We start from the raw sequence: 17,534 nt of genomic DNA, 5'->3' as shown, positions 1-17,534 counted from the left end.
TTTGAAATCATACAGCAAGAACCTGGAAGCCAATTTTTCTCACTCTCTGATGACTGACCTAACTGCTGGACAATTGGCTATTATGAGGCATGTCACAACTTTCTGGACCTGGAAAGCATTTCTGACAAGACTTTGTTGAGAATATTATGATAAAAATAGATTTTCCCCAAATACTTCTGGTGTGCACTTACTAGGTGAATTTCTTGCATCCAGATTGTGTGTTCACATCAAAGTGTTTCTCAAGGCTAGAGACAAATACCTCATGGTAAGAAAGAAAGGCAAGAATTTGTGTACTTGTAGGACTAAATAAAAGACCCAGTTTGTCTGTAATAATAATCAAATGTGCCAATATAGGAGCAGCCTAGGAGCTCACTAATTTTTCATAGGCCTTGCAGTTTTCAATATTAATTATTTTATAGAACAGAAAGTAGTAGAAATAGTTTCAGTAAAATTTTCAGTATAATCCCCTAGAATCTTCAAGAAAGAAGTTAAAGGAAATAATGGTATGTGAATTTCCATAGTACAGTGGGATTTTTTTGCATGTGTTGAGGGCTTAGGAAAAGATAGAGATGGGAAAAATCTGCTCAGTCAAGGGTTTTCAGAATACTGTAAGAAGAAAGCTATGTCAGATCTAGGTCACAAAATTATTTTTTTTCTCTTTCTATTGATGTGGTCCATTGGTGGATAAAATGATATTCTGTATTTTCTATATGTTGCCTGGACTTTTCAGTCTTCTAATGAAATGCTGGAGATTGTGTTTGGATCATTTACCAGTATCCTTTCAGCTCTGATACAGTTTTAGCAATCAAAAAGAAAGAATGAGGAGGGAAGGGTTGTAGTCATCAGTGATGTCAATGGCACAAATGCATCACACCCCCAAAATTGCCCTTTTCAAGGAAAAAAAAAAAAAGTGGTTCAGCAGCTAGTTCTTTAATTTAAATTGCTTTACATTTTCATTATCTAAATTACAATGTTCTTTTAAATTGTGGTACCACTGTGGTTTCATATATAATCAAAAATTTGAATGTCTAAATAAGAATGTTCCACTTCTAATATTGTTAGACCATCAGCATAGGAAGTGAATCTTGAGTACTGTTGATAGTGTTAATCAGCAGTATGTAGATAGAAATTAATCATAACATTTTTGCATGATGACACCAGTAATTTTGAAAATGTAGTTGTACATTTTTATCTCTTTATTTTTTCTATGTGGAAATGTGAAAGAAGGCATACTGGGAAATAAAATGAGATGTGTTTTGAAAAACTAACAACGGATTAAACAGAACCATTTATCTTTGTGGAGTTGATAGGGATAGTTACAGAGAGTAGTTTCCTGTTTCTATTCTTTCTTTGGAAAACTCAGCTGTTCAAATAAGAAAAAATGAAAAATAGGAAAAAGAAAAAAGAAAGAAAGAAAGAAGAATTAAAGAGGTGAAAGAGTGAATGAAATTAGATTAATTGGTTTGAAGATTAAAATTTTCTTTTCCCAAAGGTACAGAAAGGGAGAACACAGCAGCTTTTTCTAGCGTGGCTCCTGCATGATGGCTGTATCTCAGAGGGACTGTGGAGAGCACAGACCTTGGTGCTGCGCTCACCTGAATTCCTTAGTCACTGAAGACTCCAAAATGGAATGCTATGTGGGAACTCAATTTCTTAAATGAACAGATTCTTAAATTGGCCAGTCTTGGTTCTGAATAGAGACTTCTGGATGTAGCTGTAATTCCTCTGGAAAGATTCCCCCAAATCTTCAGGGTAGTTGTTTCTTACCCTGGATTTTGTTCACCCACTATTCTGGTGAAGTGAATATGAAATAGAAACTAGTAGTTTTTTTCTTAACAATCCCTTTATTATGTTTATTATCTTACTGGTTTCTTGGGGGTTTTGAGAGGCTTAGATAATTCCCTATTGAAAATCCATGATTGATTAGAAGTTTTCCTTTTTCCTAACTAACATTCAAACTCATCATCCCTCTACATCAGGCTGTTTTGTCAATCCTGACCCTAATATGTACTGAAATGACTCTTCTACTTAATTTTATTACTTATTGAACCAGGGGTACTGTATTTGAGTGCAGTGCTAAGCTCTCTTTGGCTGAGTCCTCCTCTTCAATAGGACTGTCTGTCTTTTTGAAACTCTAACTAGGTGGCAATGATGAGACTTCAGAGATGAGGAAGACTATTTATCTTTTCATGGTCTGTCTTGGAATAAGATTACATTAATTTCTGTATATTAAAGTAAATCACTTTTACTTTTCACCTTTTGAGCTGCAACTACTCTAAGGCAAACACATTTGTCAAGAGATAGACAGAAAGGAAGAAATGTTTGGAAAGCAGCCACTTTTAATTTTAGTAGAAGACATGGTGTTCCATAAATGTGCTTTTGTGCAAGATCATTTGTGGGTGGTATTTTAATAATATTAAAAGTAATTTGCCATTAACTTTTTGCTTAGGTGTAAACAGATGTATGCTACCAGTAGCTGGACAAGGAAAGAAATCAATTGTAGTCAGCAAAGTAAAACTCAGAAATAAATATGCTTATTTTGTTTGTTATTTTTTAAAGATTCTGACATTTCCATCTATATGTCTCCTGTATTTGGCAGCTCTCATACCCACCTCAGTGGGACCAGTCTATTCATGCAGAATCCCACATGCATGAAAAAGGGCTTTACTGGAATGCCCTTTTTTCCTCTTATACTTAAATAAAAAAAAAAAAAAACAAAATGAAATCTTACAAAAATATGTGTTAAACAAAAAAACTCCACACACCCTGCAGTTCCCTTCTCTGTAGTCCAGCTTAAGCAGACACATCAGCAGGCTTCCAGAGCAATTTTTGGTCTCAGCACGATGTCTATTTGAAAATCACTTCAAAGCAAAAATGGGTTATGGCAGGGAGAATGTGCTTCACAGATGCTGGATGAAGATGAAAAGGGAATTGAGCAGTGGATTTTGGCTTTTGAGGGTGTTTTGTGACCCTTATAAAGTGAAGGGATTGGCAAACTGATTTCCACTGTTCTCAAACCTGCTCCAAGTACTGGTATAGGAAAGTGAGCGGTATAGTCAAACACAAGAAGCTAGAAAGATGGAGTTTTGTTTTGAAGAGATTGCATACCTGCTTAGTGTGAGGTCACAAATATAGTATGAAATATATTTTGCTTCATACGTTTCTGATTTCAGGCTAAAATGCAAGAATGGCATACACTATTTTTGTTGCAAGGTAAAATCACCATCCTCTTTAAACAGGAGACACTTTTTTACAGAAAACATCTACTGAAGGAGAAGAAGGGGCCTCCTGTGTGTTTGGGTCCCTGCCTTGTCCACCTGCTCACAGGTGGTAGCTCTCTGTTGGCACACCCAACACCTCTGTGGCACACAGTGCACACTCACCGTGGCACATTTACTGTGAAGGAGGGGGCATTGTTGAAGGAGAAGACAATTAGAAGTGGTAGTTTCTGATTTTCCAAAAATGGACATGATTCACCCTGCTTGAATACTCTCTTCTGTGTAAACCCATGTCTACATTCTGAATCAGGTTTTGGTGACCTAAAGAATATCAATAGGCCTGTAATTTCTTTCTTTTCCATCTTTCCATGGTGAAAGAGGAAGCACCACCTTTGTGGTACTTTCTGGAAAAAGTGTATGTTTGCTTGGTTTTCAAAATTTTCAACTCAGTATCACACCAATACCTCTTGAATTGCAGGCATTAGAAGAGCCGACCAAGCCTGCTGGTGTGACTGAAGGCCCTGCTTTGGACACTCATTCAGAGGTAGTGATGTTATTTATCTTTCAGGTCTATATTTGAAAGCAAAAAGCAAAGTTTAACTGAGTGATCCATCCTCCCTTTTCAGATGTGCTCCCCTGCCCAGCTCAGACAACAAACAGAAGAGTTGTGTGCTGTCATTGATCAAGTCCTGCAGGACCCCTTGACTATGGTAACCCATCAGCATGTGGAATGGACTTATTCTTTTCCTTTCCTTTTGTCTCCTGTCATTAATATGTCCATTCTCTGTTGAAAATAATTTTCCAGCGCCGGTGTGAGTCTTCTCCAAGTTTTCTGCAGATGAGCACAGAGTCAGATGCTGGCAAGGTAGGTGAATAAGCCCACATCCACAGCAAGAGCTCTTTTCAAGTAATTATAAAGGCAGACAAAATCAGTAGGCAGTAGGGACTGCTGCGACAGTAAAACCAATGGCAACTCAGAACTGCAGCTGAGAAATGCAAAATCAAAAGTGTTTGGTGGTTAAAAAAGCATGGAAGGACAGAACTGTAGCCCTGGAGTCAGTGCAGTCTTTGCTGCAGGACACTTTCCTGAAGTCAGAAGGAGATATATTATGAAAGAAAAAGAGTGTGTTAAGGCTTCAGGGGATAAAAATTTCTCATACCTTGCCTGCCATATGGCAGGTTCTCTGGCCTTCTCCCAGACTTCATCCCATCCATGTGTCCTTACTACAAAGCAACCAATGTTTCTAACTTTGGTAGCTGGAAGCATCTTTCAGAACATAGGGGTTTTTTCAAGTTCATAACTTATTTTCAAGTAATGGGAGTATTAAATTAATAGTTGGACTTGTTCTGAAGATCTGATTTCATTTTATGTCTCACCTCTCCCAGAAGGAGGATGTCGGAAATATCTCTTTCTCCTGGATAACTAAGAAATAGCTAGTGAGAGGCAAGGTTCATTTTCTATTTCTAAACTTCTGGTTTAATTAAGTTATGATGATGTGCCTTCTGGGTTCAGAAGGATGGCTAACCAAGGGAAGAAGGTCTTGTATTCAGTTTGGTCCAGGTAAATTAAAGTTACTTGTTGCAGCTATACGAAAGTGAAAATGGCAGAAATACAACTAAAAATGCTGAATGTCCAGTTCACCATGCAAGAATAGGACACAGGTCCAGCATTTCTCAGTGGCTATACTGAATATACAATTCAAATTTAATTTCTGTTTTTGAAAGTACTTCTGTCAATCAGCATGAAGTGGTGAATTGGATTCCAAGAGGCTGAAAAACAGAAATGTGATAGCAGGAGAAGGATGGGCAGACAATGTAATTGAGTGTGTTTTCCAATGCCTGAAGAATCTGGAGTGGTTAAAATGCTGGTACCAAGCTGAGTTAGAGTATCCAAAAACCACTTCCTTGGGCAATTGATAATGGAAGGCATCTTTTAGCGGTCATGAAATCAAATAAAGAGGGGCAAAAGGTGAGCTTAACAGGATGCAGCATAGGGACCAAACTAAAAGTGTTGAGGATCTCAGAATGAGGTCAAAAAGTGCTTAACAGAGGATAAAAGAAGGTCATAGACATGGAAGAAAAAAAGAGCTGATAAGTAAGTGCCTTAGATTTGATATGGATTAGTCAAATTAAAGCAAATTCTTGCAAATGAAAGCATGCAGAGGTAATATTTTGTATTCTGTGAGCAAATGTAACTTCAATTTCATGGCGCAATGATACCTATGGCTATCTAATAATAAGCATTTTGTTATGAGAGTTCTCGTATTAAATGCCATCCTCAATAGAGCAGGATCAATGTTTCTGAGCAGTAAAATGAAGTAGTATTTTCTACAATAAACATACAAGCAAAGTTTAAATATGACTTAGTCTCATGTATGGTGTGAATATTTCTGGAAAACTTACGTTTAAGTTTTCTGGAAAACTTAATAAATTCTCAAAATGTTGAAAATCTCTTGGAGTTACTGTTCAGAGTCACTCAATATATTGATTATATATCTGTTTGGTTTTTTACAAGATGTCAACAACACTGCAGAGAGCAGCTGGGCGTGAAACCAGATATGTAAGTACTTTTACAATTCCTCTATATTTTGCATGCAAAAATGCTTGCTTTTTATGCTCCTCAACAATCCTGGGTGAGTCTGAACATGCATCTACTTGTGATACTGGATGTTGACTAGCATAGACAAGCACATATCTTACAGTGCTGACATTTGAGACTCGAGATGTCTTCCCACTGTAGTAAATCCATGCTGGCTGGAGTCTCTTCACTGCTGTCTGTTGATAATTTTACCTGTGTGAATATGATGTTAAAATTAACTTCCTCACACACTTCTTTGTTGTTGCTTCCTTCAAGCCTGGGCAAGAGTTCAGCTGTTTGGTAAACATACTGTTTGTTATGGGTGCTGAAGGGTGCATTTCTTTGGACTCAGCCTGCACTGTAGGGGACTTGTTTTGATAGAAGTCCTGCAGTTCTTGCTTATCCTTCAGAATCTGGGGTTGATCCAAACTTTCCTTTCCAAGATACAGAGCTGGCTGAAAACTCACAGCTGAGATGAATTGAAGCTGTTTTGTCACATACACACACAGTGCAACATATGTTGAAAATATCTATATTGAGTAATTTGTTAAATTATTGAAACATTAAACCCAATTAACATATTAATTCTCTCTAGCAGACACAGTTACTGCAGGTTCCACATTTTACTTGCAACTCATTTAGTCATGTGGTGAGAAATCTCAGCTTCCTATTCATCATTCAGCATTTCTATTGAATCTCAAATCAAAGCAGTGCTGGCAAAGCAACAGAGGTCTCCCAGTTTTATGCCAGCACAATGCTTGACTGATCAATTCTATTTTGCTTCCTGAATGTGGCAGTATGCATATTTTATTGCATACTGTGATTTTTGCTTGACAGATTGTGCTGGCTCATACTAATTAGGAAGAATATCAGAGGAGAGCTTTTTAATGAAATAAAAGAGTGTACTTCAGAGGTAGTCTTTGAGAACAGAGTGTATTTAATAACACTCCAGTGCAAATCTCCAGCTCCCAAAACTGAAATATGGACATATACCATAAATTCAGGCATCCAGTTAGGGAAGCCTGGGGATGGCATGGAGAATCACCCTTACAAACACTTTTTTTTTCTGTTTCCACCAGAATTTTCTACATTAATGAAACAAAACAATATTTAAAAATACATTTGGGAATAACACAGAGGTTTATTGGAAGGCAAATATTTCCTGTAAGTTGTACAGGTGTGTTGAATTTTTTGTATGTCAGGAGACAGACTGGGGTCCCCAGGCTGGGCTGTGGTGCCTGAACTTGATGGGTCCAGGCTCTCCTGTACTCTGCCATTGCTGTACTCTGCAGCAGTCTCCTGAATGATATATTAGGTGTCTATAATAGCATAGGTGCATCACAGCTCTTTCCTCCTCTCTCACTCTGCTTCCTTAGTAGGATATAAAAAGGCTATTTCTGCCCCAGTTAATAATCCAGGCGGTGATTTGTCCTCTGGCCATTAGAGAAAGGACACACAGAAATAGTTTTCCACAGAGTTCTCTTTTTGTATTTATGATATCTAATACTGAGATGTTTGTCAAAATGTTGCTTTGAAGGCATTTTTGGTTAAAAGAGGAACTTAAATTTGTTTATGAGTAATGCTAAAGTATTATTTATAATCGCCACATGTAAAGGTATACATATGTACACATGGTAATATTGTTAATTACTTCAATAGGTTATACAGAGTAGTAGATTATAAAAGTATGTTCAAATAGCCTGCCATTTAACAATTAAAATGTCATAAATTTACCTTGGCCTCAGCTACCTTTTTATATTCTTATGAACTTCAGAACCTTTTAAGGATGTAAATGATTGTACAAACACAAGTGTATAAAAAGTATAAAAACTAACTTCAGTTTATACCAGCTGACAACTAAGTACTACAGTTGTAATTTAATGACATTTAAAACTGTATGGTGTTTGATATGATTCTATTCACCATTTAATAATAATGCATCTCTGTTGGCTTTAGGGATGATACTGCTGACTTTTAATAATAATACAATGATTCTCTAGATAGGAATTTCTCATGACTAACTGAAAAATGAATGTCCATATTATTGACATGTATGCTTAAGTAGGATTGTTTTGGTTCTCCTGCTATAAAGTGAGAAAAGGTTGAGAAGGTACTCAACCCAGTACTATTCATAATGTTAACAACATTGGTGCTGCAAATTAACAGAAAATGGCAGGCTTAGAAAAATATTTAAATTTCAAGATTAGATCAGGATGAAAACCAGAAATTTTGTTGCACTTGAAAAAAAGAATTCCTAAAATTTTAATGGAATTTGACTATATGTAGAAATAAACTGGAAATGAGAAAGTTTTATATTCTTTCATTCCACTGTGTCAGTGGGAAAACCTACCATAGCTAAGTTAAGCCTAGTGCTGTACCTGAAATTTTTTTGTCATTATCATCACAAAGATATTGCATGTAATACTGTATATATTCATCTTTTTTGCAGGCCAACCTTTACAAATCGGTGCCTATAGTAACTGAGAGTCAGCTGGTATGTAGAGCACAGCTGTGATACACTGTTTTTCAAAATTTGCACAAGTACAACATTTTATTAATTTGCTTTCTTAATCCTTTGAAAAAAAAAACTCCAGTCAATATCTTTTTACAAAGCTGCATTGCTTCTACAGAGCTGTATTGGCTTTTTTTTCTGCGCTGAATACACACCTGTTTTAAGTAGCTATAGATCCTGACACTACTTGTAAACCCATAGGCCAAATCCCAAACTACAGAGTCATGCTGAATCTTGAGGTGTACGACAGCAGTAGAGTCAGCTGCTAGTTCTTGGACTCTTTTAATATTCCACTTGTACAGTTTTGTTTAAATGCAAAAAGATTCTAGCCTCTATTTCCTTCTTATACTCTGTTTTATGTCAAAGCTGCTTCAATGAGTGAAAAGCAAGGATAAGATCAAGTAAGAAAGGGACATTATATATCAGATGTTCATTTTAACTGGAAAGGGAGATTATGTATCAGGTGTTCATTTTAACTCTGATCACAATTTCATCTTGTTGGAGCCAAAATTTCTGAAGAAGAGTCAGAAGAGAAATCATGGAGCCTGCCCAATTGACAGTGATCACTAATGGATGCTTAGGGAAAAAAGGAGATGTGGATGAGAATTTTTTTCCCTTGTATTTCAACTAATGGAATCTTAGGGACTTCCTGAATCATTTTCTTCTCCTAGCAATCTTTGACTAAATCTTCTTTCATGATTTTTCCAGTTACTTTTTGAATTTTGTTATATTTTGATCTTTATAGCATTCTCTAGCAATGACTTTACTTTTAAATTATGCATGGTGCAAAATACTACTTTGTTTTAAACCTATGACTTGACCTCAGTTCTTGTACTGAATCAACAAATAATTTTTCTTTCTTTGCTTTCTAAATAACTTTTTTTTTTTGGTATTGCAATAATATCTAGACCTAGCACTAACAGTCATGTCTGTTTCATGTAGAAAATTAAAAATTGCTTGGTCCTTCTTGCCCTTTTCTATATCTTTTTCAGATATTTGTTTTTAAGATTGGAAGACTAAAGCCATAAACTGCTCTTGTATAGCTCTGAATACAGAATTTTCTATTTTAATGAGGATGTGATAAGGTCCTTTATTGCTATTTCTATTCCTTTCTTAACAATTTATAGTACTTTATTTAGTTTTTCTTACTTGTATTGAGCAGCAAGCCAATGTTCACGCAGAACTATACACAATAAAGTCAAGATATATTTCCTGAGTAGTAAGAGCTGGTTTCTCAGCTAATTAGTTCATTGGTGCATGAGCATGAGCAAATTTGGGATGTAGTTTAGTTCTTTGCTGTGAAATGTGCTGAATTCAGTTATGTTTCACCTGCCTTTTATCACTCATTTACTTGGTACTTTAAGATCTCTCTGTAACTCTTTGCACCAATATTTATAGTCCCCTAATTAGTATTACCAGCAAACTTTGTCACCTTACCAGACAATCTTTTCTGTCTGATCTGCATCCATAATTCAAAGCCCAGATTCCCAAGCAGATTTCTCAGGAACTCTGTTTGTGACTTGTTCCAACCCTAGTGCTGTGGGCAGGGACACCTTTAATTAGATCCCATTGCTCAGAGCTCCATCCAACCTGACCAGGGCTGGGGCATCCACAACTTCTCTGGGCAACCTGTTCCAGTGCCTCATCATTCTCACAGTAAATAATTTCTTGTTAATATCTAATCTAAACCTGCCCTCTTTCTGTTTCAAGCAAATCTCCCTTGTTCTGTCACAGATAGAATGGGGTTGCAACTGGGACCTGACCCACCAGTTTCAGGAAGATCTCAGGGGCAACCAGGGTCATAATAACAGGGGAGAAAATTAGAGGTGAACGTGCCCATATTCTGCCAACATTCAGTCTTGTGACTTTTTGGACAGATATTATGCAAGGTTCATTTTCATGCAAAATACCTTCTTATCCTGAGGGAGAGTGGCCCTGTCCATGCTGCCCATAGAGAGGCACCCAGCCCAGCCTGTAGCTTATTTCTAATTGTGCACTTGCTGACGTGGGCCAAACACATGCCAGAGAACGCCCTGGCATTGGGTCAGTATCACTGATTATGGGTCAGCCTGGAACTTCTGCTTTGGCCCTGTGTAATTTGCTGAAAGTTCTGTACAGCCCAGTACAGCGTGGCAGCCCAGTGCTACCATAACAGCCTTTACCATTTTTTGGATGTTGTTGTAGGAAGACCAACAGTTTCCTTGGCAAAACTTAGTTTTAGATTGTTTCTCAGCATGTCAGCTGTGACATTTGTCATCAAAGAAAGAGTTCAAGTTCTTAGTTTTGGATCAAAGATTTTATGTAGTTTGTCAGGGTGCTAATAAAGTGTTTAGAATTCTGGTTGCTGCCTGATATCTGTCACTCTGTTAGCAGAGTCAGACATAAACATATGACTCAGTCAGCATTTGAGTACATGATGTTGTTTAGAAAATGCTTCCTTAAAAGCATTTCTACAGTGAAGAGGTTTCTTACAAAAGGAGAGTAGCATATCCTTGATGATTTCAGGTACCACAATGGGCTTTTGATTGCATGTTTACATGGTGTGGAGGAGTGCCAGAAGACCACATGTCCTTTGTCTGCATAATAATGACTTGATAACAACTGTACCTTTCTTTTTAAATTTATATTTACCTTTATGTTGAAACCCAGACATTTTACAGATTCTTTTCAGAAATACTGATAGAAAAATAAGTGTCTTTTGGTGAATCCTACAAAGATATAGTCATGAAATATGGACTAGAAAATCATTAAATAAGCACTGCATCTTTGAAAAAAATTGATCTAATGAAAACATTTTTGATGCAGCTTGACAGTTACTACTCTTTAAAACAATTAGTATCACTGCATGGCTGATTTTTTTGCTTTCAGCTGAATATTTTTCTTACTTGATCAGACAAATGAAAGGGCCCCAATCTGTGGAGAGGAGGGAGAGTAGCAAACACAAATCTAAGGGAAGATATTTTGCTCCCTTGGCCTTGCTCTGCCGGGGAGTGTTGTGCTCCTGCCTGCCTCTACTGCCTTCACCTCAGCCCCTGGGCTGTGCTCTGTCATTTCCCAGGGCAGAAGCAGAGCACAAAATACCCTCTGCACCCTCCCCTCCAATGGACATCCCACTTGCCTTGTCCTTGCTGGATGCCTGCAGATCTTGTTTTAAGGTGATCCATGACTCAGTTTACATGCTACGTCCAGCAATCTCAGCTTGCTTTCATAGTAAGCTTCTCTTTTTCCAGACTGACTGATGAAGTGTATTGCTCTTATAAAGAGACAGCACGGTGTTATTGAGTATACATATTTATTTTATATATAAATCTAATAGTGAATCAAGTTTATTCTCTGCATTTTTATACCCAGCTGGATACTGAGGATGGGGAGCTGTGACAACATTTATTTCTCAGTCCCAGCTGGGCAAGCTACCCCTCTGTTCTGCAACCGCAGGAGGAGCTCAGCAGCAGTCCTGTTGTTACCTACATAAGTTGTCACAGAGACCACTTATTTTCTATGGGTTAGTCATAACAGAAGAGAATGCAACTGACTAATTTAAAAGTTTAAATTCACAGATATTTGAAGACTTGGCTACTTTTAAAATTCCAGTGAGAAAGTATACTTTTTCATTCTTTTTTTGGCTCACTGAACATATCTATTTTAAAATTATCCCTTAGCCTCCATTTAGAGTTTATGCCACAATCCATCTTGTCAGATTTTACTGAAATAATTAAAAAAAAAATCACAGATATACTACCTTGATAAGTTAATAGCCAAATTTTTTGGTTGACTGGTTGATAACCAAGGACTTTTTTCTTGATGAAATAATCCAATTTGTCTGAAATGATGGGTATCACATATCCATGCTGATCAGGTTTTCTAAAATTGTACTTTTCCAACTGAACTCTTAAAGATAACTGTCACTGTGTCACCGAGGTGAATAGCTTTAGTGCTGGCATGATTGGCAGTGGAGTGCTCCAGCAGGGTGCACAGAGGGGCTTCCTGAGCCCCAGGGGAACCTCAGAGGGAGCTGCAGAGAAGAACTGGCTGGATGGCCAGGCTCAGAGAGTGGTGCTGAATCGAGTTAGATCTGCCTGGTGGCTGGTCACAAGGGGTGTTCCCCAAGGCTCAGTATTGAAGCCCGTTCTGCTTAGTATCTTTATTGATAATCTGTATGAGAGGATTTAATGAACCTTCAGCCAGTTTGCAGGTTGGGTGTTGATCTTCTGGGTAGGAGAGTTCTGTGCAGAGGGATCTGGACAGGCTGGGTGGATGGGCTGAGGCCAATTGTATGAGGTTCAATGAGGCCAAGTGCTGGGTCCTGTGCTTGGGTCACAACAACCCCATGCAGAGGTACAAGCTGGGGCAGAGTGGCTGGAATGGGGCCCAGTGGGAAAGGACCTGGGGGTGCTGATCAACAGCAGTTGACCTGAGCCAGCAGTGAGCCCAGGTGGCCAGGAAGGCCAGTGGCATCCTGGCTTGTATCAGTAACAGAGTGACCAGCAGGACCAGGGCAGTGATTGTCCCTCTCTACTCTGCACTGCTGAGGCCACACCTCCAGTGCTGGGTCCATCTCTCTCATAATGAGGAAGACATTGAGGGGCTGGAGTGAGTCCAGAGAAAGGCAGTGGAGCTGGGGAAGGTCTGGAGCAAGTCCTGTGAGGAGGGACGAAGGGAGCTGGGGTTGTTCAGCCAGGAGAAAAGGAAGGTCAGGGGAGACCTTACCACTCTCTACAAGTGCCTGAAAGGAGACTGTAGTGACGTAGTGATAGGACAAAAAGAAATGGCCTCAAGTCATATCAGGGAAGGTTTATAGTGAGCATTAAGAAAAATGCCTGCAGGCTGCACAGGGAAATGGTTGAATCACCATCTCTGGAAGAATTTAAAAGATTGTGGATGTGGCTTTTAGTGATAAAATTTACCAGTGGACTTGACAGTGGTAGGTCATCGGTGGGACTCTATTATCTTAGAGGCCTTTTCCAATCCAAAAAATTATATTCTACATATGTATAATTTACAGTACCTTAAATCAATATTAGGTCTCCACTTTTCGTACTCTGTCTTAAAATTTTCACTTGTTGGACAAAATATTCTGCAAGTATTTAAAAGATGTGTAGATGGAGGGCTCAGGTACCTGGTTTAGTTGTGAACTTGGCAGTTGTAGGTTTATGGGTGGACCCAATGATTGTCATAGTCACTCCTATATGATTCAATGACTCTATGACTTTGTAAAATCCAGCACGTAAGCACTGGTATTATTCCCCACTAAGACTTTTCCTAATATGCTTCTGCCTGGGTGTAAGTTAACAGCATCACAAGTTGTCCTTCCTTCCTTCACAGTTACTGTTTTGAGGAGCCCAGTGTGAAAGCAGATGCGTGCCTGTGCATAAAGTGTGACTTGAACTTATCATGCTGCAGCTGAACAGCCAGAAAAAAAAACCAGCTGGCAAAACCCACAAACCATGGTTTGACAGCTCTGTAGCTATTTTTTGTCAGTAATAAACACATGCCAATGATGAAGTTCTATGCCTAAAAGCAGCTCTTGGCACTTTTGCTCACAATCTGTATTAGAAGTAGTCCAGGTGGCATGACACCTGAATAATTTTGGTGGTGAAACACATCATTAAGAAATTTTTTTAAAATATAGTCAGTACAGTCCCACTAGAATTGACTTGTATAACAAATATTCTGTAAATTGTAAGGTATTTTATGTGATTCTTCTTCCATCTCTTTTCTCCTGGGTGTGCTATGGGTCAAGACAAAACCTGGTGTAATTCGTCCCGTGCTGGTGAAAGGAAAAAGTGCACAGCAAAAGGAGGAGCCCTATCAACCCAATCCTTTTAAAAAGTACCTTGAAGAAATCAGTGATCAAACTATTGAGCAGGTGAGTAGCTCTCACTCTGAAGGATTTTTGTAGCCTCAGCTAGTTTCCCTAAAGATGAAGGAATAAACATAGATGATTTCCCAAGGGGCACCTGGCTCCTAAAAGAAAGTCTTCAAGCTGAGATGGGCAGCTGGGCATTCTACAGGGCCATGTTTTTCTGGTGATGTAAAAACTTGTATGTTGAGGAGAGGACCTTTTTATGATGTCTGTAAGAAACACTGTAAAAAAGAGAGTTGAAATCCTGTGCTTCCCTGTCAAACAGATGCCTAGATCATATCTACCAGAAAGTGCTTCCTTCATCTGGGGCCCAGACCTGAATCCTCTCTGAGGAGAAATGGCAGCAAGGACTGGGCAAGGTTCACAACTTCCTCTCCAAGGGCAACTGCCGAGCCCCAGTGTGTTTCTGTCTCACTTCCAGAGCAGAACTCCCCCAGGTCCATAACTCCCCCAGGTCCATATCCATGTCCATCCACAGACTGAGGGTACAGTTGTACCACATGTGATGGTGGGGCAGCAAAGATGCTGTCTTCTCCCACAGCCCTCTGCATGAAGCTGTAGGATCACTTTGCAAAAACACATCTTGGACTGTGCTGATTTGTATGAGGCATTATCTCAGAGAAACTCCAGATAAATGGCTCTGACAGCCTTTCCTCATGCATTTGTGTTTGTGTGCATTATTGGGAAAAAAACCCTTAAATATGATACACAATCTGAATGTCCCCGTAAGAGTTTGTTATTAACCTATCCAGTATGCTCTGAATCTTCCATCTGGAGGGAAATAAAATGAAGCCAATTGTCCTCTTGTCAGACACAATGTGAATAAAATACCTTACTAATTGAATTTCTCTTACTCCTCTGCATCTATACTCACATTAGACATTTTAGCAATGGAAGCCCTCTCTTCTTCCTTTTAAAACAGGATTTAATTAAGAATTTAATTTTAGCTCTTTCTATTCCTCTCCATAGCTCTGATTTGATGTAGAAAAATCCAAGAACTCCTCAAGAACACTGCAGCAGTGCGGAGGAAAATAATTGTGGTGTGAGTGGGTTCCAGCAACACATATGGGTGGCATCAGAAGGTTTCCATAGAATGTAGAGTTTATATAAAATATAAGAAAAATTAATAAAAATTGTGATTTACAGTTTGACTTTGAACTTTTGAGGCTGACAGTGAATATTTGAGTTCAGTGACAACAGGTGAGTTGATAGTGAGTTATTCATGCTTTAACTTACTGAAAGCCTTCAGATTCCAAGGTGCTGCGCTGCCATTTTCCAGGGATGAAAGAGCAGGAGAGTTCTCTGGATATTTTACTATAGAGCTTTTGCCCTAGGCCACCTCAGCAGAGCCTTCCTGTAAAGGCAAGGGCAGTTCAGACCTCCCTTCCATCAGGGCTGGACACTGATTATGCTGGCTATAGCTTTACTGATGAAAGGATAATGTAATTCACCAAACTTCCTCTTTTCAGACAAATACAAACCTGAGGTTATTGCCAGGGCTTGAAGCATTATGACATTTGAAGCTAACTGTGGAAACCAATCAACTTACACTTTATAAATTACTTGTGGCACATATTATTGAAATCCTGACAGCATAATAAGTCTAATGTTGTTGTTATAATAGAAGGCAAAGTTATTTATATGAGAGCTACACATTAAAATGAACAAAAAATATACTGCATTGTCTTTAATAGACGGAAGAGTTGATTTCACAATTTATTGGTTCAGTTTTGCTTCCTTTATGTAAACAAATTATATTGTATGCTTTATAGTACTGAAAAATTGGTATTTTTGTCCTAAGCTACGTAATATTGCAAGTTGCTGTAAAATACGTGTTATATTAGAAGATGTTTATAAAGACATCTTTGTTCTGGAAAAAGAAGTAATGACTTGTATTCAGATGGATTCACTTAACTGGTGAATCAGAAACTGGTTTTGTTTGTGTGAGAAATGGCTATATGATTCTCACTGTGGTCTCATAGAACAATTAATTGTATAATAATATGCAGATCTAGGGAAAACACTAAAGTGTTGAACAAGACAGCATATGCTCTTAATTTCAGCTCCTGCCTCCCAGAGCAGGCTCATGGCACTGATATCCCTTGTGGGTGGAGGGGACTTGAATGCCCAAGTAAGGATATTCATAATCTTTCAGCACCTGTGAAACTTTCCCGAGGGATTTTAGTGACTGTAGGAGGGCTGCAGCACTGACTGTGGAACTGGGCTTGGTGCCAAGACAACAGCTTGAAAATTGCTCTGGTTGTCTCTAACTGTGGGTTTTTAGCCTGTAAAGACTAATGACTCATTCTTCCCCTTCACCTGCTCTCAGTAAAAGCATTTTTGGCTGCACGGTGGCTGACTTCCAAAGAGGGAGAGTTCTTCCCACCAATCTTCCCTCCAAATTGGGTAAATTTACTGCTTTCATGGGATATAAGAGTGAGGAATTAAAATTAGGAGACTGGAAGTTAGGCATTCTGTTCCCTGTGGAAGAGCCAGTGCTAATCTGTCCTCAGATAAGAACTTAGGAGGCATTAATTGTGGCTGTGGGCCAAAGTGCTCCTACTGTTACAGATTTTCCCCATTTTTCTTTGAAGATTTTCCCAGTCATGCTGGGAGGTTCAGCTCTTACATTTCTGTTCTCTCCCTTTTTCTGAGTTTTCTTTTCCTTTCTTTCGAATACTGTTGCCAACAACAACCTCTCTAGGTAACGCTGCTGCCTCTCCTTCATGTAGCCTATCTTGAAAGGACGGACCCTTTCAGACTGCATCTTTGAGGAGGGTAGAGAGTAGATGTGATTCCAGATGGCATCAGCTTTATTAATTTATCTCTTTTGATTTTTCTTAGACTTCTGCAGTACATCCCTGCCCTGCCAAACCTCTCAGTGTGACACTGAGCACTGGTGACTATGTGGGTGACATTCAGTTTGAGACATAATGATGCAGCCAGCTGTTACTGCTGACCTTCAGCTTCACATCCCTCTGTTGAACACACTCTGTGTTCTGCACACCAGAGAGTAGCTTGTTTGTTTTTCATTTAATTAAGAAATGTCGCTATGTGGAAAAGTCAATTTCCTTTAAAAATAAATAGTTTTTCCTTTAACAGGTAGATGATCTCATGCAGATAATCCAAAGTAACTAACAGAGAAAAAAATATCTAAATTGGCAAAGATCATCTGGAAAGGATGTAGCTCAGCTCACAGGTATCTTTCATCATCTGTGTTCTGGGCACAGTGTATATAGATTTACACTCATGTGCCAATAAAATTTATAAACCAAGGAAAACCCCCAATTTATTTTGGCTTTTTTTTTTCCCCCCTGAGGGCCTGTAAAACTGGTATTACTGTTACCTAGTGGATATCCACCC

The 17,534-nt window shown here is 38.6% G+C and overlaps 1 protein-coding gene across 2 annotated transcripts in view; it reads left to right on the top strand.

The window, feature by feature from the left end:
• Positions 1 to 17,534, top strand: part of MLIP (muscular LMNA interacting protein) — a 103,677-nt gene that overhangs the window by 63,419 nt on the left and 22,724 nt on the right. For both annotated transcript variants that reach the window (XM_053938475.1, XM_053938476.1), the window contains 6 exons: positions 3,697 to 3,762; positions 3,845 to 3,928; positions 4,024 to 4,083; positions 5,734 to 5,778; positions 8,246 to 8,290; positions 14,049 to 14,174. In XM_053938475.1, coding sequence (XP_053794450.1) covers positions 3,697 to 3,762; positions 3,845 to 3,928; positions 4,024 to 4,083; positions 5,734 to 5,778; positions 8,246 to 8,290; positions 14,049 to 14,174 — 426 coding nt within the window. The remainder of the gene's footprint in view (positions 1 to 3,696; positions 3,763 to 3,844; positions 3,929 to 4,023; positions 4,084 to 5,733; positions 5,779 to 8,245; positions 8,291 to 14,048; positions 14,175 to 17,534) is intronic.

This window comes from Vidua chalybeata, chromosome 3 (genome assembly GCF_026979565.1).
Source record: "Vidua chalybeata isolate OUT-0048 chromosome 3, bVidCha1 merged haplotype, whole genome shotgun sequence".
Classification (NCBI taxonomy): domain Eukaryota; kingdom Metazoa; phylum Chordata; class Aves; order Passeriformes; family Viduidae; genus Vidua; species Vidua chalybeata.
The sequence above is the reverse complement of the archived record's forward strand: the minus strand, read 5'-3'. Positions and strand labels throughout refer to the sequence as shown.